Below are 22,910 nucleotides of genomic sequence, written 5' to 3'. Positions count from 1 at the left end.
GGGGGGGGGGGCGGATGCGACCGCGAGGGGGTGCGGTGCACCTCGCTGGGGCGCCCCGGGCCGCCGGCCCTTCCGCGCCTCGCGCCCCTACTGTGCGCCGCCGGCGGTCAGGAGGCAGGCCGGCCCCCGACCGGAGCACAGCCGGTGAACAGCCCCGCGGGAGGCGGAGGCGCGGCTTCCCGGGCTGAGGGATAGAAGCACTACCTGAGAACCATCTCCTCTATCGCCGGTCCTTCTGTCGCTCCCTCCGTCATTTTACAGATGAAGAAACTGAGGCCCAGCCAGCAGGGACTGTGGCCGGGGGCTGCAGAGGCAGGGCTGGAAGACCCTCTCCTAGCCTCAGTTCTGCAGGCCTGGGCTGGCATGCCGACGGCTGCTGGTGGCTCTATTTATTGTGGGTCTGTGTAGGCTGTGTCCCTGGGTGTTTGTTTATGGAGTTGAGGGTGCCTGCACTGAGTCCGCCAGGGGGTGGGGGTTGGGAGGGAGGCACTGTTTCCCATCTCCAGCAGCCCCTGCAGTTCCTCTCCCTGTATCCCCCGAAGTCATGGGCAGCCCCTAATGAGGCTCTCTCTGGTTCTCAGCACAAAGGCCTTGTCCGCTCCTGGCAGTCCTAGAGTTAGGTCCCAGTTTTAAGGATCAGGAAACTGAGCGAGGGAGGCCAAGTCACTTGTCCCCAAGAGTAAAAGGCAGAGCTGGGACTGGGTCTGGCCTCCACCACTGACCAGTCCTCCTAGCACCAGCCCCAGTTTCTCAACAGGAGTCATCCCAAAGAACACCCCCCCACCTGCCCCCGCAGCTTGTGGGAAGCACTCTATGACCTTTCCCTCCCCACCCCAGGCAGCAAGAGGAGCTCCAGGTGGTGCCCAACCAGGGCACCTGGGGCTGGTTGCAGGGCTCAGAGGCCTAGGTGATGGACCTACCGACCTCCGGACACCGGGCAGCTTCCCTCTCTCCTCTGTGAATGGGACTGCGGCTCTGGCCATCCTGAACACCATGGTGGCCAGTGTCTGAGTAGAGAGCGACCAGAGCGTGAGACGGGGCTGTGTGCCTGCCCTCTGGGAGGGGGTGAGAGAGCCGGGAGCTGCCTCTGCCTCCACTCAGGAGCCGGGGAGTGGGAGGCTCCTCCCCCTGCTGGGCCCCCTAAAACACACACTCCTGGGGGGAGAGGAGAAAACCTAGCCTCCAAACGCCCCTGTGGAACCACATCCAGGAAAGCCAGGAAGCCACCCTTGGACCTGCTAAGGGGAGGGGCTCCTCTTCTGCTGCTACCCCAGCCCCTGCCTGTCCACCTTGGAGCAAGGGGCTTGCTTTCTCTGCCAGCCATCTTGGCTGCACAAGGCAGGGAGGAGGGGGGAGCTGGGCCCAGATGTGACCTGAGGGGCTAATGACTTGGGAGTCCAGTGCACTAAGGGTGAGGCAGGGGTTCATTCCTCCCCCTCACTCCTCATCGGTGGCTTCAGGTGGGTGCTTTAGTCTCCCAGTCGGCCTCCCTCATCTGATAAGTGGGGTCCCGGTAGCACGTCCTTCACCGGGCACTGTGCAGATTTGGCCTGGGTGCCGGTGCCCTGGGGGGAGAGGTGGGGCTCCAATAAACACCCTGTGAGCACCAGCCAAGCTCTCCCCACTGTTAATGACCTCGGTATCGCCACCCTGGGGACTCCTGCCAATAGCGGATTTTAGGGCCATAGACGTTCCAACCAAATGTCAGAGATTGCATGCATTAGGGGGCTATTCCGTGATCATGCCCCCCCCCGCCTACATCTGTTTGTGCACATTTGTGAATGTGCACCAGGAACCTCCCGCACTCGTGCACACACAGCCACCACACACACGTGTGGTCCCTGGGGGAAGCTCCCAGACCAGCAGGGTTGGAGAACTCAGGCCTCACAATCCCTTTGGGGATCAGGGCCCCAAGAGTAGGTTTGCCTTAGATTTTGAGCAATTTCAAAACGAATGGCTTTGGGGAGTCACAGTTCCTCACTTTTGAACCAAGCAGCCCCCAGGCTGCAGCCCAAGCTAGGGCAGGGACAAGCTGCTGGAATCCCGGCACCCTCTGCCCACTGAAAGTGGGGTCCCGAAGTCCCAGGATCAACCCTGCTCCATTCCTTCTCCAGGAGAGGCAGAGAGGCCCGGTGGGATGAAGGTGAAGGGGGCAGCCCCCTGCTTCTGGATGCCAGGCATGAATCTCCGTGCCAGGTCCAGAAGCTGGAAAACTCCCCACCCCTGGACCACTGGCCATATCTGCACAGACCCCTCTTGTCATCGTCCCTGCCTCGTGCTTTTGCCCCAGCCAACAGGGTCTACGCTGCATCTGGAAGATCGTTCATATATAGCCAGGCTTGGCAGACAAGAGGAGGTGGGACTCAAAACTTCAAAATAGGAGGTGGGTTTCTGGCCTTTAAACAAATCACTGGAAGAAGGATTGTTTAGGAAGTGTGTCCTTGTGAATCTGCTCCTGCCTACACCTGTCCCAACCAACTTGTCAAAGGAGAGCAGAAGAAGTGAGATGGGGAAGCCAAAGTTCGGGGCCTCTGTGAACCAATTAGGGGTGCCTCTCACTGCCTCTCCAAAGAGGCGCTGAGGCAGGACCCTGCAGAGACACCAGTGCGCATGTGTACAGGTGAGCCCTGCCTGGTTGGGCCTGGTCGGCTAGGGTGAGCGTATGCGACTCACAGCCAGCCTAACCAAACCCAGGGGCGCACGCGGGCGAGGGGGCAGCACACACCGTGCACCCGTGCGCACACACCTGCGCCCTCAGAGACGCGCCCACGCTCCCGCGGGCACACACAGGCACATGCAGGCACTTGCATGCGAACACCAGAACAGACTGCGGAGCACAGCCCCCCAAGAGGAGCGCAGGCCCCCGCGCGGTTACGCGGCGGTGCCCCCCCTAGGTGCATCTTCCGAAGCAGGCCAGCTCTGTGTGGTTCGCTGAAGTTGGGCGGGGAGGTGGGGGGGGGGATACGGGCCAAGGCAGTTTGGGCAAGCCCCGGGGGCGGCTCCTGTCGCGCGCTCCGGTCAGCCTCCCCTTTAAAAAACCCGCCCGCAGAGGAGGCGGATGTAGGGGCGGCCCGTCCAATGGCAGCTGCGCGCCTCGAGAGACTTGGAGACTTGAGCCAGAGCGAGCGACAGAGCCGGTTCCGACCGATCGACGGACGGAGGGCTAGACAGCCGCCGAGGCGCACCCGCTGCCCACTGTCCGTCCCCTCGCTCCACACTCCAGCCCCAGCGCCCGCCGCGGCCCCAGCCTCAGCCCCAGCCCTAGCCCCAGCGCGATGCTCGGCCCTGGCGGCGGGGCACGGACGAATACTGCACTGGGGCCCGCGCGCCCGGGTCCCTAGCGCCTGGTGTCGCCGCCCCGCCTCGGGGAGGGCCGCGGAGACCCCGGCCTCAGCTGGCCCAGGCGCCCTGCCCGCCGGGCCCGCCAAGCCCTTCCAGGAGCGCCGCCCCACCATGCTCCTGCTGTCGCCGCGCGGCGCGCTCCTCTCCGTGTACTGCCCGCAGATCTTTCTCATCCTGTCCAGCGGCAGCTACCTGTGAGTGCCGCGGGCCGCACGCGGGGCGGGCGGAGGGGGGGCGGGGGCGGAGGAAGCCCTCTCCTTGGCCTCCAGCGCAGGAGCGGGGCTGGTAGGAAACTCGGCAGTGGAGTCCCTGGGCGGGGCACCGGGTGCCCGACGCGCTCGGTAGGCTGGGACTTTGGGTCTCCTCCTCTGCCTAAGGCGCCGAAGTGGAGGACTTGGGGGGCGGCTGCAGCAGTGAGAAGTTACGGTTTTGGGGTCAGAGAGAGCGTGGCCCGCGAGAGGCCCTACTGCCCCGGTGGACCAGAATGAGCGCACCGAGCGCGAGGGCGGGAGGGCGCGCGGCGGCGCGGGGATTCCCTGCGCGGTCCCACTCGAGTCCCGTACCAGCGGGATCCCCCTCCGTTTATAAAACCACGGGGCCGGCCCGCCTGTGCTGCCCTCAAGAGAGCCGCACGCACACACTCGCTCCCCCGCGTACACACAGGCGCACACGTGCACTCTGCGCCCCACCAGACAGCGCCCAAGCTGTCCTCGGTGGTGGCTGCGGCTTCTTGCGCCTTCCAGCGGCGCTGAGCCGCCCGACCCAGCAACTGCCGACTCCTCACCTGGGGGCGAGGGGGACGCGCAGCGGGCGTGCGGTTGGCCGAGGTGCGCCCTGCTTGTCCTGGCCAAGGCAGCGCGCGGTGCGTGGGCGCGCGTGTGCTTCGGGCCCGGCAGCGCCCACCGGGCTCCGGGAAGCTCCCGGCCCGGCTCGGCCGGGCCCAGGGAGCCGAGGGGGCGCGTCGGCGCAGCGGTGGCTTCGCCGGATTCCTAATGGGACGCATATGCTCTGGCCTCCGATTTAAAAAGAAGTTTGATTTATGGAACCGCCGTTTGGGGGAATTTAAGCTGGATGCTACTGATTAAACCTCAGAGCTAGCTCTCCCTCCCCTTCTCTCCACCCCTCCTCCTCCCCTTCCTTTACACGCGGGCCACGTCCGGGGTCGCCTAACGCGGCCAGAGGGGGCAGGCGCTGCCTTCCCACTCCCTGCGCCACCCCCACCTCCCGCGCGGCCACAGTCCTAATAAATAGCCGTGCCCCCACCCCTTTTTAATAGAGGCGCAGCCAATTTCTCCTCCAGCTCCTAGGAAATTACTATCCTACCAGTTTTACTTCTATAAATAGTCGCGCATCTTGAAACAAAAGTTCGCAACCGCAGCCAGATGCTGCGAGGCCCGCGGTCTCCCGGGCTGTGGGACATAATTACAAGGTCCGGGCGCAGAGTGCTCCAGGCCAGGCGGGCAGCCCGGTTGCAGAGGCATCGCCTGGGGAAGGCGGGGGGAGGGGGGGAACAGACCGCCCCAGGCAGGGAAAGGGGGCCGATTGGGACCGCCTGATCTTTGGGGAATCGGGCTAGGAGAGCGCCAGGCCAGAGAGTCCTGCTTCTGGCACCCTTCCTGGGAAATGGATCAACCACGGGGGCCTTGGAATCCCAGCCTCCAATTCTCAGAGGTCAGAGGTCAGAGGTGGGGAAGCTTCCCCCTCCCCTGAAGACTCCTGCATCTCCATCTCTAGCTGGAGAATCAGCAGCTACTACGCCTTCAGAAATCATTTTTGGAGCCAGCTGCCTGAGGTTTGGCATCTGTATGGAGGTGTCCAGGGGTAGGGGACCAGGAGTCCTCCCGGGGGGGTGCTCTGGAGTAAGAATCTGAGAGCAGGAGGTGGGCGAGGGGCTCAGGAGCTGGGCAGAATGGGACCAACGCAGCAGTGAGGGGCTCTGGGGCAGGTGGGGGCCAGTATGCATGCGTAGACCCCAAGTTTTCCTTCAGGTTTGGCTCCCCCAATCCAGGCCTGCGGTGATTACCATCTGTGCCCACATGGGCTCGCTCCCTGCGTGTTCACTGCCAGCTTTGTTGGGAAAAAGTCTCCAAAGGCGATGGTTTTCCAAACATTCCCGGGCCACTGCTAGGGTCCAGGGTAGGTGGTGGGGGGCAGCAAAGCAGACTCTGCCCCCTGCCCTGCCTTTGGGGACCCCTGCTCCAGCGCCAGCCCAGCCTGACCTTCAGCCCCCAGGGGGAGAGAAAGTGCTGATGCCAGGCTTTCCTGAGCAGAGATTCAGTTAGCTGTTCCCAGGAGCAAGAGAGGGAGCTCTGGGGTTTCCCATGGCCTGTTTGGTGGGTACAGGGCTGGCTGGGCCTGGAGGAGGCCACGGGTGGGAGCAGGGCCCTGCGGATGCAGTTGGCAGTGAGAATGGTGGGAAGACCCTCATGGGCGGCTATGCGCGGATGCCCGGATGGGGTGGAGGTGGGCTGGTGCAAAGGTGCTTTGAGAACAGTTGGGGGTCAACAGTAAGCCCACCTCAGTAGTGCAGGAATATTTAGGAAGGTCGGCTCTGTGGGATCTGAGGATGCCAGGGACAGGAGGGGCCCTGGGCGGAGGCTTCTTTCTGCTCCAGAGAACTTTCCAGAAGGCATCTCACTGCTGGGATCACAGACACTGGTGGACAATTGATCCTGCCCTTTTCATCTGGGCTGCTCTCCCAGCTCCCTGTCTTGGGCTGTGGTCCGTGCATAGCGAATCCCAGATGCATGCCTGGGCCCCTGCCACTGATTGGGTCGGACGGGTGTGCTGGCCTGGAAGGGCCCTGAGCCCCCGCCTGATGCTGAGTTTGGCTGGCCTTGTGAGGCAGCTCTGGCCAGCCTTACCCTTCTTTGCGCCACTGTTGTCAGAGCAGAAGCTTCAAGGGCCAGTGGGGGGTTAGTGAGGGCCCCAGGGAGGGCAGGTGGGGGGGTGCCGCAGGCCAAGAAGAGGGCTGTGGTGCTGGTCAGCTGGTCTGGAGGCCTCCTGCCAGGACCAGGCTGGCCTACTGTCCTGGGCAGGTCCCTTCCGGTCTTGGCCTCCCTCTCCCAGATGTGGAGGTTGGCTACAATGATCCCCCCAGGTCTTCCGGTACGCGGCTCTCATGGTGACCGCCTGCTCTGGGGAGCTGGGTGAGTCATGGGTGACGGGGCGGTTACTCACCGACCACCTGGCTGTGGGGGGGTGGGGGGCGCTCACCACTGCCCTGCCAGGGCTGGGCCTCTTCCCGGCTCCGCTGCTGTGGCTTTATTGGTGGTGCCAACCGCAGTCCCAGAACCACTGCGGGCATGACCCCGGGGGGCGGGCGTTGCTGAATCAGGCCCCCTCCCCTGGCATCGAAGCCTGTGTGGCAGTGGGACGGGGTTGCCCGAGCTTAGTGTGCACTGGGGTCCCCTTGAGATGAGCAGCTCCCGGCCTGCAGGTTGCGTCTGTTCAGGTGTGGGAGTTGCTGTGCTGTGTGGCCTCGGGCAGGCCCGGGGGCTTCTCTGGCCCACAGTCTCTTCATCGGTGTCTGGGAGATGGAGATGCTTCCTCTCTGCAGGCGCAGGTTGGGCCCCCAAGCCACCAGGACTCCAAGGCACGTGTGGCTCTGTGCAGTGGTGTGCACCCGGGGGGCTAGCTCCGGGAACTTCCCAGGAACCCCTGGGCTGGCTGCAGAGATGGAGTTCCGTCCCAAAGCGCTCCTGGAGCCTTCGTGGAGTGGGCACAGCTCATCACCACTAACCAGAGGGGGGATGGTACGCCCTGGAGATGATTGCCTTTGACCTTGTGTGTGTGGGGAGGAAGGGCCAGGAGGGGAAGGTGCATCCTCGGGTGCTTCCTCCAGGTCCCATGTGCCCTGCAGCCACGTGAGGACCCGCAGGAGAAAGGCTCATTTTCTGACTGAGTTTCCCTTGAGTCCTCCCTGGTCCGGGTTTCCTGTCCCTGTGCCTCCTCTTGCTGCCTGGGGTGCATTCTGTAACTCAGCTGTGCCCTGGAGCTGGAGTGGCCGTGAGGACTCAGAGAGCAAATGGAGAGACGTGTCCCGCCGGGTGCTTGGTATACAGCAAGTGCTCGAGAGATGGGGTCCCTCTCAGCCATTAGGGGCAGGAAGCCTGGCCAGCTGGGATGCAGAGAGAGGATTGGTGGCTGTATCTGTTCAGGGGAGAGTGTTTGAACTCTCTGGGGTGTCTCAGAGGGCTTCCTGGAGGAGGTGACACCTAGAAGAGCAGAGAGGTCCTCCCAAAGTCACACAGAACCCAGGATAGCAGCCCTCCCGGATCTGGAACCAGCTCGGCCACTGCCTGTGAGGAGAAAGTCTCCCCATGGTGGCCCAACAGAGAAAGGTGTTCCCAGGTGCCTGGGGCCTTCGGGGTGATCAGGGCAGGTGCGAGACGCTCTGTGGGGAGGAGGCCACCACGAAGGGGGTGATTTTTGAGGTCCTGACTGCACCGTGTTTCCACACTTGGCTCCTCTAGGGACGCTGTGGACACAGACATAGCAAATCACACACCGTGTCCCCTGGGGGGGCAGGGGGCCAGGACTGCAGAGCCTGTGGGGGAACCCAGAACTGCTACCGGGGGTCTGGGCCAAGGCTCTGTTGTCAGGCTGGCCTGGGCAAGACCCCGAGGGTGGTGACAGGTGGGGAATGGGATGGGGTGGAGCTCTTGATTGCAGAGACCCAGACCCTCCGTCAGCTCAGGTTTGGGGGGTACCCGGAACAGGCCCCCTTTTTGTGCAGCCCATGGCCAGTCCCCTAACTTCTTGGGGCCTCTCCCCCACTCCACCCCCTGCCCCGGAGCAGATGGAGGGGCTTCAGCTAGTTGCCCTGGAGTCTCCATTTTGCATGGCCCAGTCCGGCTCAGATGGGGCTCAGCCCCCCCTCCCCGGACTCCCCCAGCAAGGGACAAGAGGCCGGGAGCTCTCTTGTCAGATGAAACCTCGACCTAGGGCTCCCTCAGCCTGATGAAAGGGTCATTGTGTGGTGCGGGCCGCCCGCTGGTCAAGGACAAAACCTCCGTTTGTCCTCTTTCCCTGGCTCCGGGGCTGGGGCCTCCCCTTGGGCTGGCTAACAGGGTGGGGGTGGGCACAGGTGCGCTCCCTCCTCCCTTTCTCCATCTTCCCTGTCTCCATCACAGCCTGCCCGGGCCCCCTCCCAGTCCTGCCCTCAATGCGCGGTGTACTCACCCTCCGAGTGGGGGGAGCCCCAGGCCTGGGCCACTGGGCCAGCCCCGTGGTTGGCAGGGGAGCAGTGAGCTTGCCAGCCCCAGAAGCATTCAAGCAGATGCAGGACTGAGGGCCAGGGATGCCGGGCAAGGGCCCTGCCTGGAAGGAAGCCAGCATTCACGGGTCCTCTGTGCAAGGCAGCCACGGGGTGTGGTTGGCCGGCTCTGTGATTGAGGATGCAGCGGCCCTGGGAAGCTCATCCCACAGCCTTGCAGCAGAGCGCAATGCCAGTCTCAGAATCCTGCCTGCTGACGCCTCTCCCTGCCTCAGCCTCCCGCCAGAGCTGGTAGCTCCTCACCGCTGATGACGCCCCGAAGCGCTCAGTCCGAGGGTGTGAGCGGAACACACCAGAACTCTGCAGCCCAAGTAGCCACCTTCCTGCAGACCCCGAAGCCCGCTAGGTGCCCAGAGCAGGACGGGGAGGACAGCAGCCTAACCGGCAAGCAGCTCTCCAGGCATCAGCCGGGGTCTGGAGGGGCCCGAGTCAGCATCCCCGGCAGTCCCATCCTGATAAGACTGGGGGCCTCCAGCGCTTTTCAGACCTCACCCCCCACCCCCAGGCCACCCCTGTTCCCGAGCCTCCTCCACGGCCTCCCAGACCAGAGGTGCTTGCTCTGCTGGAGTCTTGCCTCCGTGCCCAGCGGGAGCTGTGAATGAGCAGGGTCCGGGACGGAAGGATCCTTGGGACAAGGGCGGACGGTGTCTTAGCTTACCCTCCCCGAAGTGGGCCTTGGTGCTGCCGGGGTGCGGGGGCCACCGTGCCGAGGGATCCAGACCCGAGACAGGCCCTCACTGTTCCAAGTGGCAAACCGACGAACAGCCCTTTTGAATGGGAGTTCCTCTGGCAGAAATTGCCTGCCCACCACACAGACCCCTGACAGGAGCTCAGGGCTCTGCGTCCCACCTGTGGAAGGCTCTCGTCGTCTTGGAGAGGCCTTCTGTCACGGGCACACCAGCCGGGGTCTGCTCTGAATTTGTTTTCTCCCTGGCCGCCGGAAAAGGGGAGCTAAGCCAGGGCCACCCACCTGGGGGGCGGTGAAGGAAGGAGTGAGGGCTGAGTGACCCCTGAGGTCCCGCTCAAGGTGGCTGAGCTCATAGTCGAATCCAGGTGTGTCTGCCTTCTCGTTCACTGTCTGTTAGAGAAAGCGACTACTCCGGCTGGTTAGAATTGTCTAGTGACCGGGAGTCATGAGGCTCTGAGCGAGGGCTCTCTCTGTTTAGACTTGGAACCGGAGGTCACCTTTCCCTCCAGGTATGTGAGGGGGCCAGGAAGCCCTCAGATTTCTGCTCCTGGGTCCCTCCCTGTCTTGGGTCTCAACCCAAGGGGCTCTGAGACTGGCTTGAGCAGAGAGAGAGAAGGTGGCCCCGACTGGCCAGCTCATGACCTTCTAAGTTGGGCCACCGTGGGCATAGTCGCCATGCGCCATGGGCTTTGGGCAACCCTCCCCTTTTCTGCCTTGGACTGTCCCTGTGGGTGGTGGGTCTCGGTGTTTCTGACCCCTTCTATCCCCGCCTCCCCTTCCTGCCAGGACTCATCACTACTCTGAGCTTGCCCTTCTTCGCAGCCCCCGAGCCTGGCGAACAAGGCTGGCCGTGTATGCGGGTCTAACCGGGAAGCTCCCCTCCTTCCCCGTCATGTACACAAAGCCCTGTGGGGTCCTACAGAGCAGGGGCCCTGACCCATCTGCAGTGAGAGCAGATCAGGGAAGACCCCTCACAGAAGGTGGCCTCGGACCTGGGTCCTAGAGAACGTGCTAGGGAGAGCGGCGTTCTTGACCGAGGGGGCACGGGGAGCAGGCAGCCGCCCGTCAGAGTGGGCTGGGGCCATGGGAGGTGAGGTCAGACTGGTGGAGGGCAGCCCCAGGCCTGGGGAGCCACGGGAGGACAGGTCTCAAGCAGGGCAGGGACGAGCGGCTTCATCCCGCGCTACGGAAGCCCCTGGGTCTGAGTGACCCAAGCAGGGGAAACGGGGAGCAGAGGAGGCTGGTCCTGCCCCCCATATCCCATGCAGGTGGGCCCGGGGACAGGGGACGGGTTTCCGGGAGGCAGGACCCGCAGGGAGGATGGGGGGCAGGGTGCGGCTGAGGGGCGTTGTCGGCACGCTTGGAGGCGAGGCCGGTGGAAGTGGCTGCAGGTTGGCCACTGCTCCATGCCCCCCCCGCCCCCCCCATCTAGCACCCAGTGCAGCACTTAGTGCTGAGTTGGCGCCCAGGAAACACCCCCTTGGATGGTCAGATGGCTGCTCCCGTGTCTGGGTCCAGCAAGGCCCATCGACCTGGTCAGGAGCCACTTGCCCAGTGGATGGGCCCAGGTGTGCGGGCCCCCAGGACACATCGGTGAGCCCAGGGGTGGGCTAGGGGGCTGGGTGCCTTCCTGGCTCCTTGACTTAGGTCTTCGTGGGGTGACTTCACTGCTGGCGGGGAGCACCGGGAATTTCCAGGTGTGCCGACACGCCCCCCTTTGGAAGGAGCCCACGTCTATCACCTGCCATCCCCTTCTTCCCTGGGGGCCATCCTATGGGCCATCCCTCCGTGCCAGGCCCCGTGGTGGCTCAGGTGCCACACCTATGGACCAAGCCCCCCCATGGCCCCGGCAGAGTCCTCGCCCCCCTTGGTGGCCCTGACCCGGGGGTGGAGCACGATGCCTATGCCCATGACACAGGCTAGGGTGCGGCAGCCAGCCTGCGGGGGTGCCAAGGAGTCCGCATTGGGGAACCTAGGGGCGGGCTGGTGTCACGGGAGCGCAACCCAGTGGCTCGGGTTGCTCTGTCTGTGCCCAGTAGCTCAGAGCACGGGGCGTGGGGCACCCCAAGGACACAGGCCCTGGGAATGCCAGGTAGAGACTGCTGTTGGTCAGTGTCTGGGGAAGGGTGCTGGGCGGAGGGCTGAGAGCTGGCCCCGGGCTCCCATGGGTCTTCTGTCTTAGACCCTGCCTGGCTGGCCGTGTGATTGGGGGGACTTCACTCCAGGCCGTGGCTCCTGGAGGTGGGGAGGGTGGACCCCCCACCTCTCTTCCATTAGTCCCTTTCTGGCAGCTCTAAGAGCCACGAGGCAGGGAGTGAGGCGTGATGATTGCACTTGTTGGAGACATCCTCCTTGTTGTCCAGTGTCCGCCTCAGGGGACCTGGGCCACAGGTGGTTTGCTGGCCCCTTCTAGGGAGGTGGGGAGAGCCGAGGGTTCCAGGCCAGTCTGAGTGTGAGCCCAGAGCGACCCCTGGCTCCCTCTCACGGCCTTCTTGCAGAGGTGGAAATTCCTGCAGGGGGAGGAGGAGGGGAAAGAGGGGAGGCTGAGGAAACAGGTCCTTAGGGCCTGGGGCAGAGAGCCCAGAAGTGGGGAGAAAGGCCTCAGGGCTGGGTCCTGCTCTTGGCCCTGATACCGGATCCTTGCCAGGTGTCTGTGTGGCCTTGGATGGGAGGTGGAGGCTGGCCGCGGAAGGCAGGGCTGGTGCTCAGGACTCCAGGCCACTTAGTTACGGTGCGGGGTGGGAGGGACATTGCTGGCCCCCCCATGTGGCTCATCACAGCCAGCCTGATGAGGGGGGAGTGGACTGCTTTTGGGGGGCAGTGAGCACCCTGTCCCATAAAGCATTCAAGCCGAGGCAGCTGGCTGGGGTTCCTGGTGGCCCGGGAATTCTCAGAGGGAGCAGTGGGATGCTTAAAAAGTGAGGGGGGTATTCTAGCCCAGAGGGTTCTCCAGGTTTGGTGAGAGCTGAGGGCAGGGCCGTAGAACTGGGGAGAGTCTGGGTGGAGCTGGGCTCTTCTCTGGGAGCCCCACAGCCCAGGTAGGCCCCCGCCTTCATCTGTTCCCGGAAGGGGGCCCCCCAGGATGCTGGCCTGAGGCAAGATCCCGGGACCAGGAGTTCAGCCCTGCCTTGCAGTCTGCACAGAGGGGATAGCCCAGTGTTCTCTGCCTACGGGGACTCAGCCCCCGAACCCATGGCTCAGACAAGGTCCAGAGTAGCCCAGAAGGCTGAGGTGCTGGCTGACCCAACAGGAGCCCAGACTCCCAGCCTGGCCATGGGCCAGACACCCTGCCAGCGTCCTTCCACCTGTTCCTCTCTCCTGTCTGTCTGTCCATCGGTCCTGAGGTTTCAGGTTGACATCCTGGTCACCTAGGCCTGCAGGATGCCCTGGTGTCTGACAGATTGGGGGCATGAGGGCCTAGGCCAAGGCCAAGGTTAGGGGTCTCATCCCTGCTCAGGCCTCGGCTGCCACGTACCTTGAGGTGTCAGTGTCCCGCCCCTACACCATGGGAATTGAGGAGAGAGGTCAGGGGGTAAGCACGGGGAGGTCCAGAGTACAGCAGAAAGTACAGGAAGCATGTCCGTGGCCTGGCCAGATAGGTGTGGCTGAGTCTTAGCCCCCAGCAGCCCCCTCGGGAGGCCGGCTTAGTGGTGACCATGCTGGGAAGGAGGACAGAGGGGAGACCAGGGGCAGGCTTCTCGGAAGAGGACGCACCAAGCAGGGCCTGGACTTTTGCCCGGCTACTGGAGGGGTCTGGGCGCCTCTATCCTTGCTGGTCAGTGAGGCCTGAACCCAGGAGGGTCATGATGGGCCCTGGATGTCCAGCAGAGGTCTAGAAGTTTCTGAGGTCAGAGGTCAATGACCTGGGGTTTTGTGGTCACAGTGAGTGGATGAGGTCCTGATTTCACTGCCTTATTGGATGTGGGGGGTGGAGGGACCCTCCGGGCCCTGTGCCCCCTCATCCGTAGCTCCCTGTGCTCCCCTGGCTGAGCTTGCCCACCTCTAACAGCCTCAGCCCTACCCAAGACCCCTGTCCACCACCTGCTTTCTCCTAGGATTGCCTGGTTTCCCTCCAGGGTGGGGTCCCAGAACGCCAGGCCAGGAATGCCAGCTATGTGGGGAGGGCGGGCGGGCAAGCGCCCGCCGGGGGCGCGAGGGAGCAGGCGGACGCTCCGCTCTCTTCCCCGGGAACACTGCGGGCAGTGAGCTGAGCGGGGCAGTGGGCTGGAAAGATTGCAGCAGGCAGGACCCATGGTGGAGGGAGCCAGCCTGCAGGAGCCCCGCCTACGAGCAGGGGCTGTTCTCCCCATTGGACAGATGGGCAAACTGAGGCCAGTGAGAGTCAGCTGCCATGCAGACCTCGAACACAGGACCTCAAGCTCAGAGAACCCTCTTTAGGATACAGCCACAGGTATCGCTTTGATCCCTCACTACACACGCAGATGGGAAACTGAGGCCTGGGCAGGGCAGGGAGGGGCAGAGGGATGGCTTCATTTCTCCTGGGCCCCTTCCTGTCTCCGGACCTCTCTCTGCATCTCCACTGGGGCAGCCCCTGCCTGCTACACATGCGGCTTCCTTCTGGGTGTTCTCTGCAAACCCCGTTCCTCATCTGTAAAGTTAGGCCGGCAAGGCCCACCCCGAGGAGCTGCCGGGGGTGGGGGGGATGCCACTCAGGACGGGTGGTCATTTTGGCTTGCCCTCCCCTTCAGGGCGTCCTCTCCCCCCTCCAAGTTCTTCCCACCCAGGCCAGTAGGGGGAGAAGCCATTGGCCAAAACAGGGCTGATATCCCTATTTTCAGATGGGAAGACTGAGGCTCAGAACAGACTTCCTGAGGTCTGGGGATGTCCCCAAGCCCCATGCTGTGCACTGAACAGGGCCAAGAGCTCCAGCAGGGGAAGGACATGAGAAGACTTAAGGAACACCAGGAGGACAGGCGGGCTGAGTGCCCCCGGGCCTTTGCAGTGGCTGTGTCCAGCTCTGCCCCAGCTGTTCCGTGTTACCCTGTTCCACCCCACAGAGGACGGCTGCAGGGACCCCGCTGGTGCCAAGCTCTGGCACTGTGATGGTGGCTTGGGGGGTCTGCAGAGTGACCCCAGACCTGGAGGACGTTCTTATCCCCATTTGACAGGTAGGAGCTCAGAGGCCACCGGCAGCTGCAGCCCTGCCAGACTGCTGCGGGCTTCCGGCCCACCTGTGTCTGGGAAGCTCTGGGCTGAGCCCTGCCCCCCTGACAGAGAAGCCGGTGGGGACGTGGGGCATGGGGTGGGCGGGCGTGGGGGCCAGCTGCCATCTTCCCAGGTATTTGCCGAGTTACTTCCTGGACAAGTGGACCGGGCCCGCCTCCCTGGCTGATCGCAGATAATTAGAACATTCTTCAAATATTTTGCCCGAGGATGCCCGAGAAGGAAGAGTTATAAAGCGCCCCGGGGCCAGGAGCGTGGGCTGCAGGAGCTCTGGGCAGCTGGGCAGCCGGGGCCCGGGCCAGGAATGGGGCCCCAGAGGGAGACAGGGGATCTGGCCTAGGCCCGGTCAGCCTGTCCCCACCTCCCAGGGAGCTGGGGCTGGGGTGGGAGTTCACGTCCAAGGCCAGCCCAGGGCTGGGGTGGGTGCTGGGCCGTGTTGAGGATCCCCGTCCTGGAGAACTCGCGGCTTGTGGGGGTGCATAAGCCTCACCCCAGATGGCTTTAGGAGAGGCCTGAGGGCGTCAGACAGAGTCCTGGCCCCCTGGCGGGCAGGTGGGTGAAAAGGTCTCCGGGAGGAAGGGCTCTGCCTTGGGGAGGTCAGCGGGTCTGGGAGGAGAACGAAGGTGCAGGGGCGGAGTGGTAAGGGGGTGGAGCGATAAGGGGGTGCCTGGGGCCAACCTCATAGCCGACACCCCAGCCCTGACAGCTCAGGCTCTGGGGCTGCTGTCCTGCTATGTGGGGCAGGGAGGTGGGTGGCCCGGAGGACAGAGGGGGCCGGGTGGGCTGGCCATGGGGAAGGCTTTTCTCATCACCGCTGACCTTCCTGAAAGTGGTACTCGCCACCTGAGCAGGGAGGGGGACCCGGGGAGGGGCAGATGTCCCTCGGTGACCCCTGTCTGGTTCCTGTGGCTCGTGGGGGAGGGGTCTGGGATGTTGAGGTCCAGCGGACTAGTCACGAGGTCTGAGTTCCGGGAAGCACTTGGATACTTTGTCTCCCCCGTGGAGGGCTGCCCCGGTCCTAGCCTAGGGAACATTCCCAGGATTCTGTGGTTGGTTCGGGGCAGGGGCTGCCCCAGCTCAGAAGCCTGGAGTGGGGGCGGGCTGCATTATGGCTGGTACTTGGTCCAGAGAGTGGGTGCCGAAGAGGAGCTTGGGCCGGGCTGGGTAGGCGGCCCTGCTGTGTGTGGGGGGCATTCCCCCTCTGCTGGGGCATCCTGGGCTGTGGTTTGTGGGGTCGGTTGCTGGGGAATTTGTTAGAGAAATGGGATCCTGAGGTGGAAGTGCCTGGGCCCTGTGGCCTCCTCAGCACACATGGCCTCAGCGGGGCCCATAGTTCTGGGGCCCTGTGCACAGATCAGATGGCTCCAGGGTTCCTCGGGGTCCAAGAGGCTGGTCTGCCTCATGGTCCTGGGCTTGCGATGACGGCATTTCTCTCGGGCTCTCTAAATAAAAAAGGCACAGTTTGTCCCTGGTAGTGCCAGGGGATCAAAGCCCTTTCGAGGGCTCCTTCGGGGCAGTCTTTTCCCCACGGGCCCTGGCCCCCTCTGTGTACCTCCCACGGCTTGCTGAGCTAGGCCTTCATAGGGAGGGCTGGCATTTTCTCAGTCGGATGTAAAGTGGGAATAAAAGCTAATTTTTAATCAACCTGTAGCCGTCTATGTGAAAACGGGCGTTTGCCACGAGTGTCCCCAGCCCCTGCCCCACTGAGGATGTCTCGGCTGCGCTGGCTTCCTGGGCCAGCGGGCGTCACTGCCCCTGGAAGAGGCCCCCTCGGCAGGTGTGAGTGGTTCCATTCATGCACCGCACTCCTTCACTCTGCCCTTCTTTCATTCACGTGTTCCGCGAGGACCACCGGGGGTCGGTGCCAGGTGCAGTGCGCAGTGTGGGATGCGACAAGGCCCTTGCCATCCTGGGGCCAGCAATAGGGCGGGGGCTGGCCTGTTTGGAGGGAGTTCACGACTCAGCCCCTGGCACGAATCGGGGTCCTCCTTCAGGAACCCTTTGGTGAAGGCTCCCCGTGCAGGTCGGCCCCACATGCAGCCTCTTGCCCCCCATCCCAGGGACTGGTGGGGGAGGGGGCTCTGCAGATAAACCAGTGAGCGCCCCCCAGCTCTCTTTGAGGGTCAGGGACAGGGATGATGGGGCACGGACCAGTCTGGGGGCAGGAAGTGTGGGTCCCAAACCCCTTTCCCTATCTTCCCTCCCTGAGCTACTCAGCAGGTGGCTGGACCTTTCTGGACCTCTGGTTCCTATGCTAAGGGAGTAATATAATAATAATAGTAACAACAACAACAATAAAAAGACACCCTCTCACTGAGGGAAGCTCTTGGCCAGAATCCAGCACACGGCAGCTGCCCACACGGCCTTGAGGCACCGACTCCGAACAGCAGGAGGGATGTAGGTTAGACACTTGGCTCCTGGGACAGGATTTGGAAGGGTCGTTAGCTCCTGAGTGAAGCAGGGCTGTCCTGTGTGGAGATGGGGGAGGATAGGATGGCTCTGGTCCCAGGCATAGGTGAGACACTGGCTCCCCCATTTTCTCCTCTCTGGGCCTCGGGGTCCCTGACTGTGAGGTGACCCAGATGTTGTTCCCCAAGGAAGTTGGGGGACGGGAGGCAGCCCTGACCTCCCAAGGAGCCCCCCCAGGCTGGGCCTTGACCTAGACGGGGTCTTAACCGGACTGGGCTGCACGTGGCCCAGCTCAGGGGCCTGCGGGGGTGGCTGGCCCAGCCCACAGTGGCCTGCTCAGACCCCTGTTGCAGGACAGGTTAGCGCCCGGGGCCGGGCGCACAGACAAGGCATAAGGGGATGATTGTGAGCGTTCATACCGCATTTCTTAAGTGTACTGTCCTTATTTGAACTTTTGTAAGAAAGCTTGGAGTTTTCATTTGGATTTTGCCAGCCCTATGAAGTTTTGTATTGCACTATTTTACTTTTTTGTTGCACTGTAACTTACATAAAGTACAGAAATCTCGAGTGAACAGCTTGACGCATTTTTACATATGTGGGCACTCACACAAACCATTTCTCAGAACAATCTGGAACCCAGCAGTCTCCCTCGAGCCCCCTCCCCATCCATGCCTCAGAGCCAAGGGTAACTTCTGACTTCTGAGGTTATGTTCTCCTGTCTGGCTCTTCCGCTTGGCACTCACGTTGTCACACGTCAGCTGTCTGCCCTTTGTCATTGCTGTAGCCTCCCGCTGCGTGAATGTGCCAAACTCTGTGAGTCGCCTGCTGATGGACACCTGGGGGGTGGTTCCCAGTTTGTTCTGGAGACATGCCCTGTGGCAAACGTGAGCACTTGCTTCCCGGGGGTGTGTAGACCTGGACTGAATCTGTTGCTTCAGAGGGAAGGGCTGATCCAGGAGTGAACCCAGTCGTGGTGGGTGCAGTGGCGGGTGTAGACACTCACTGGCTTCCGAATTGCCAGTGTAGGTATTGGTCCTTGCGATAAACACAGCTGGTCCCTGATCCCCATGAGGGATTGGATCCTGGGGGCTCAATGAATGGAGGTCAGTGATGGGTCCCCAGTGAGGGTTAATAACGGGCAAACTTGATGACCGCTCATCTTTGGCCAGCATCATGTACTCCTCCCAACAGCCCTGATGGAGCAGGGCTCTCAGTACTCCCACTTCGTGGATGTGGAAACTGAGGCACAGAAACTTACCGAAGGTCTCACAGCCAGGAGAAGGCAGAGCCAGGGTTCCATCCAAGCTAGCCAGCACCGGGGCTCACGTTCCTACCCTCCGCCCGACAGGGCTGCCCGGTGGGTGATGTCATAGCAAGTGTCCCACCCTCTTGGCCACTTCTGCACCATCTGTTGCCTGGCAGTGGTCCCCTCGCCCCTCACCCTCTGGCATCCCCTAGTCCTAGAGGCAGCCCTGACCCCTTGGGACCTCCGGCAAGTGGGAAGCTCTTCCTCTTGTCCCTCGGCAGCCCTGCTGGCACCCCGTGCCTGGTGCCAGGGAACAACGGAAGCGCATCCTTGCTGGCCCTCTGCTGGCTTCAGCACCTCTGGTCGGGGATCAGAGGCCCGTCCACAGTCCCTGGGGACAAGGCAGAACCTTCTTGCTGCCACTTGCCCCGAAGCTCCCTTCGTGGGGCTGGCCCGGCCAGGGCTGAGGAACATGTCCAGACTTTCAGCTTTGCCCACTCCTCCTGGCCTCTTACCTTTGTCCCGAGGCCTCCGAATAGCACAAGGAAATGAGCCTGGAGCAGAATTTTTCCGTGGAAAAAGTCAGCGACTGAAACCGGAGCAGCCAGCCCAGCTTTTCTGTGCTCAGGGCTGCTCAGAAGCTCCCCACCAGCTGTCCCGGGGCACCTGGGTGGGCAGCTGCGGGCCGAGAAGCCACCCGGGGGGATCTTGCTGCTTGGGGGTGAAAGCCAGGCCCACCCGGCGGGCAGCTTGCTGAGAGCGCCCAAGGCATGCCCTCACTCCCAAACTGCCAATATTCCAGGATACGACCTGCACTCACCCTCCTCTCCCTGGCTGCTCCTCTCCCCTCCTCCACTCCTCTCTACTCCCTACTCCTCTCCCTCCCCCTTTACCTCCCTCCTCTCCCCCCATCCTTCTACCCTCCTTCCCCCTCCCCTCCCCCATCCTTCCACCCTCCTTCCCCCCTCTTCCAAATCACCAATTTCTAGTTACCATGTATTTTTGCCCCTTTCCACTCTAGCGGATTCCCTAATGAGGGCCAGTGGCCCATAACTGCAGCCCCCACCCCTCCAGGCGGAAGAAACAGTGTGGCCAAGCCTTGGGGTGTGGCAGGGCAGGCCTTCTCAGGGCTGCAGGGAAGGGAAGGGGCAGGTGGCTGAGACCTCAAACTCCGGCAGTGGAAGCTGGAATGAATTAATGAGTCACCTTGGAGGACTTTAAGCAAGAAACGGATTTAAAGCTGTGTTTTGAGGCTAAAAGGTGGGCATAGTTTCCCGCTCTAGGCTCTGGTCCTTGTTATGCACCTGTGATGGACCAGAGCGCTGCCTCAGCCTGAGTTCTGGAATCAGAGATGGGGCTCTGAGCCTGGCTATGCAGCCTCAGGCATGTCCCCTAGCCTCTCTGAGCTGCAGTCTGCACAGCTATGACATGGGGGTGTAAGGAGAGACGATTGAGACCGAGCAGAGGCCTGTGTGGTCCGTGGCTGGTGCTCAGAATGGGTGTATTTAATTTCGTGAATGGATAAACCCCCACATTCTTAGGGAGACAATTTCAAAATTCTTACTCAGCAGCCATATCTGGGTATTTCTGTTCCTGGCACAAAATACTGTGTAACTGTCTTCCTTGATGCCTTTACCGCACCTTTCACCTGCTGGCTGCTGGGGGCTGGCTGGGGGCTTTCGTGCCCCCTGCTCCTTCAGCCCCGCATGTCCTTGGAAGCATACAAGTGGGGATCAGCCGGGCAAGGCCCCTCTTGTCCCCTTCTACCTGTCCCACCAATGTCCAGAAGTCCTGTATGTAGATAGAATTTTTAAAAAATTGTGTTTAAAATACACATAACATAAAATTTGCCACATGAACCGTTTGAAAGCGTGTCACTCAGAGGCGTGTCAGCGCACTCCCGTGCTGGGTCGCATCACCTCTATCGGGCTCCTACAGAGCTGGCGCTCCCCGTGCCTCCTCCCCGCAGCGCCAGGCGACCGCGGGTCCACTTTCTGTCCTTTGCGGGACACGGCTTGCAAATGCAATCATGCAATGTGTAGTCTCGGCGTCTGTGTTACTTAGCGACCAGTTTTGAGGTTCCTGCATGGAGCAGGGATCCATACTTCACTCCTGTTTATGACCAAACGGCATTCCATCGTATGGATAGACCCCAGCCTGTCTGTCTGTTAAGCCGCTGGGGGACATCGCGTCCTTTCCTCCTGCTCGCTCTCGTGGACAGTGCTGCTGTGAGGGTCCGTTCGTACACAAGTGTTTGTTTGAACACCTGTCTTCAGTTCTCTTGGGCATAGACCAAGGAGTGGAATTGCTGGGTCCCCTGGTAATTCTGTGTTTCACGTTTCGAGGGACTTCCTGACTGCCGTCCACAGTGGCGGCCCCGGTTTGCATTCCCGTTGGTGATGCACGAGGGTTCCGATTTCCCCACAGCCTGCCAACACCGGGTGCTTTCCATCGTTTTGATCATAGGCATCTTAGCGGGTGTGAGGTGGCACCTCGAAGGTTTCGATTTGCATTTCCCTCATGAATGATATTTAGAATCCTTTCACTTGCTCGTTGGCCAGTTACGGCTCTTTGGAGAAATATCTATTCAAGTCCTTTGACCATTTTTAAATTGGCTTGTCTTTTTGTTATTAAGAGGCAGGGGCTCTTTCAGACATCATCTTTGAGTACTCATTTGTTCAGCTATTCCGCAAACACTCATGGACAGCGCCAGGGGGCAGCCCCGGGCACCCCAGATTTCCCTGGGACGTGGTCCTGACCTCAGGTGCTTGTGGTCTGCTGGGAAGGCTGTGGAAGGGGCCACGGTGAGAGCCCGCGGGTGAGGTTGGTGCTCGATAAGACAAGAGCTCACCGTGTGCTTCCTCCGTGCCTTGGGGCCAAAGAGTTTGAGCTCAGGGGACTTGCACTGGCACAAGGCAGGTAGAGTTTGCCAGACAGAAAAAGGGAAAATGAGCAGCAGCCCAGGCAGAGGACCAGCACAGGCAAAGGTGGCAGGGTGGTCGGAGGCCAGATCCCGGGGGGCCTCCGATTCTACGCCAAGGAGCCTGGGGAGCTATGGAAGGGCTTTGAGCAAGGGAGTGACATGATCAGACCCGGGTGCTGTCAGGGGGTTGGGGGATCTGCCTGGAGGCGGGAGACCAGGGCTGCAATGATCTGTTTTGGCCCCTGGGGTCCATCCTCAGTCCCCTGGGGTCCCCCATTCAGAACCCATTTGTCCAAGCTCCTACCCCCAGCAGGGTTCTTACCCCAGGCAGTTGGGGGGCTCTGCAGCCCGGAGACTGGTGGAAGAATTTGGGAATGGGGAGCTTGCTTTTAATGTCCAGGATCCAAAGCAGGCTCTGTCCCGAGGCCTGGAGGCTGGTTCCCATCCATCTCAGTTCCCCGGGTCGGTTTTCTGAGCATCTACAATTACTTTGGGCTGAATTCCCCAGATTCCAGCCCGCTCCCAGCCCAGCCCGCCCAGATGCTCTTACTCCACGCCAGCCTCGGGCATTTCTGCCCATTGTGCCCGTGGGAGACCCAGGGGGGTCTTGGCCAGATTAGTGAGTGGGGCGGGCAGGCCGTGGGGATTGAGTGTCACTGGGGGGCCCGGCTTGTGGCACGTGCTGTGGGCTCGCGCCACACGGGGACTTTCCCAGCTGGCTGTGGGTGCTTGGCTGCCCTGGAAAAACACTGACTTGTTTCTCTTGAGAAAGAGGCTGGCAGCCAGTGGGCAGGAGCAGGGAGCTCAGGGAGCTGCGAGACCAGGGCCGTGGACGTCAGCTTTGGGGAGCCCCTGGTGGTCCCCCTCGTTCCCACACTTTGTGCCTGACTAAGCCAGTCTGGCCTCTGGTTTGGAAGCCAGATGGCCCTCTGGATCTCAGCTGTTGCCCAGACCAGCCCCCACCTCCTCCCCACTTGCTGTCCCCCCTCCTCTGGGTACCCCAAAACCAAATTAGTGGTAGTGCTTCGGTGGAAAACAGTTTGGTGGTTCCTCAAAAAGCTAAACAAACGACCATTTGACCCAGCAATTCCACTCCCAGGGATGTGCCCCCCAAAATTGAAAACAGGGACTCAAACAAAAACTTACACGCCCGTGTTCACAGCAGCCCTGTTCACAACTCCCTGGAGGTGGAACCCACCAAGTGGCCGCTAACTGGCCCACTGACACACGGAAGGGGGTCCCTCCGCGTGATGGAACATGACTCAGCCATAGAAGAGATGGAAGCATGGACACCTGCCACAATGTGGCCGAACCTGGGAGACACGATGCTAAGTGAGAGCGGCCAGACACGAAAGGGCTCATATCATGTGACTGCATCTCTATGGAAGGTCTAGAATTGGCAAATCCACAAGAATGGAAGGCAGATTCATGGTTGTAGGGCCTGGGGGTGGGGAGGGAGTAGGGAGTGTCTGCTGAGGGGCATAGGGTTTCATTCTGGGGGTGGTGGAAATGTCTTGGAACATGACTAAGGGCTGCAGACCTGTACCCTTTATTTTATTTTTTAAAGATTTTATTTGTTTGACAGAGAGAGACAAGCAGTGAGAGAGGGAACATAAGCAGGGGGAGTGGGAGAGGAAGAAGCAGGTTTCCAGCAGAGCAGGGAGCCCGATGCGGGGCTCCATCCCAGGACTCTGGGATCACGCCCCGAGCCTAAGGCAAACGCTTAACGACTGAGCCACCCAGGCTCCCCAAACCTGTACCCTTTAAAACAGTGACCTGTATGGTAGGTGAATGTCACCTCAGAAAAGAAACACGCTGATAACATCTCAAGTGAACAGAG

The 22,910-nt window shown here is 61.7% G+C and overlaps 1 protein-coding gene across 3 annotated transcripts in view; it reads left to right on the top strand.

Moving 5' to 3' along the window:
• WNT7B (Wnt family member 7B) overlaps positions 1-22,910 on the top strand; it is a 48,717-nt gene that overhangs the window by 1,000 nt on the left and 24,807 nt on the right. The window contains exon 1 of one of the 3 annotated variants that reach the window (XM_034644204.1): positions 3,112-3,536. The exons of 1 other annotated variant lie outside the window; for it this stretch is intronic. In XM_034644204.1, the coding sequence (XP_034500095.1) occupies positions 3,454-3,536 (83 nt within the window). In that variant the 5' untranslated portion in view covers positions 3,112-3,453. Of the gene's footprint in view, positions 1-3,111; positions 3,537-22,910 lie in introns of those variants that run through there. One more of the 3 variants, XR_004620891.1, reaches the window with a different exon arrangement.

This window comes from Ailuropoda melanoleuca, chromosome 15 (genome assembly GCF_002007445.2).
Source record: "Ailuropoda melanoleuca isolate Jingjing chromosome 15, ASM200744v2, whole genome shotgun sequence".
In the NCBI taxonomy this organism is placed as follows: Eukaryota; Metazoa; Chordata; class Mammalia; order Carnivora; family Ursidae; genus Ailuropoda; species Ailuropoda melanoleuca.
This window is presented reverse-complemented; position numbering and strand designations above follow the sequence as displayed.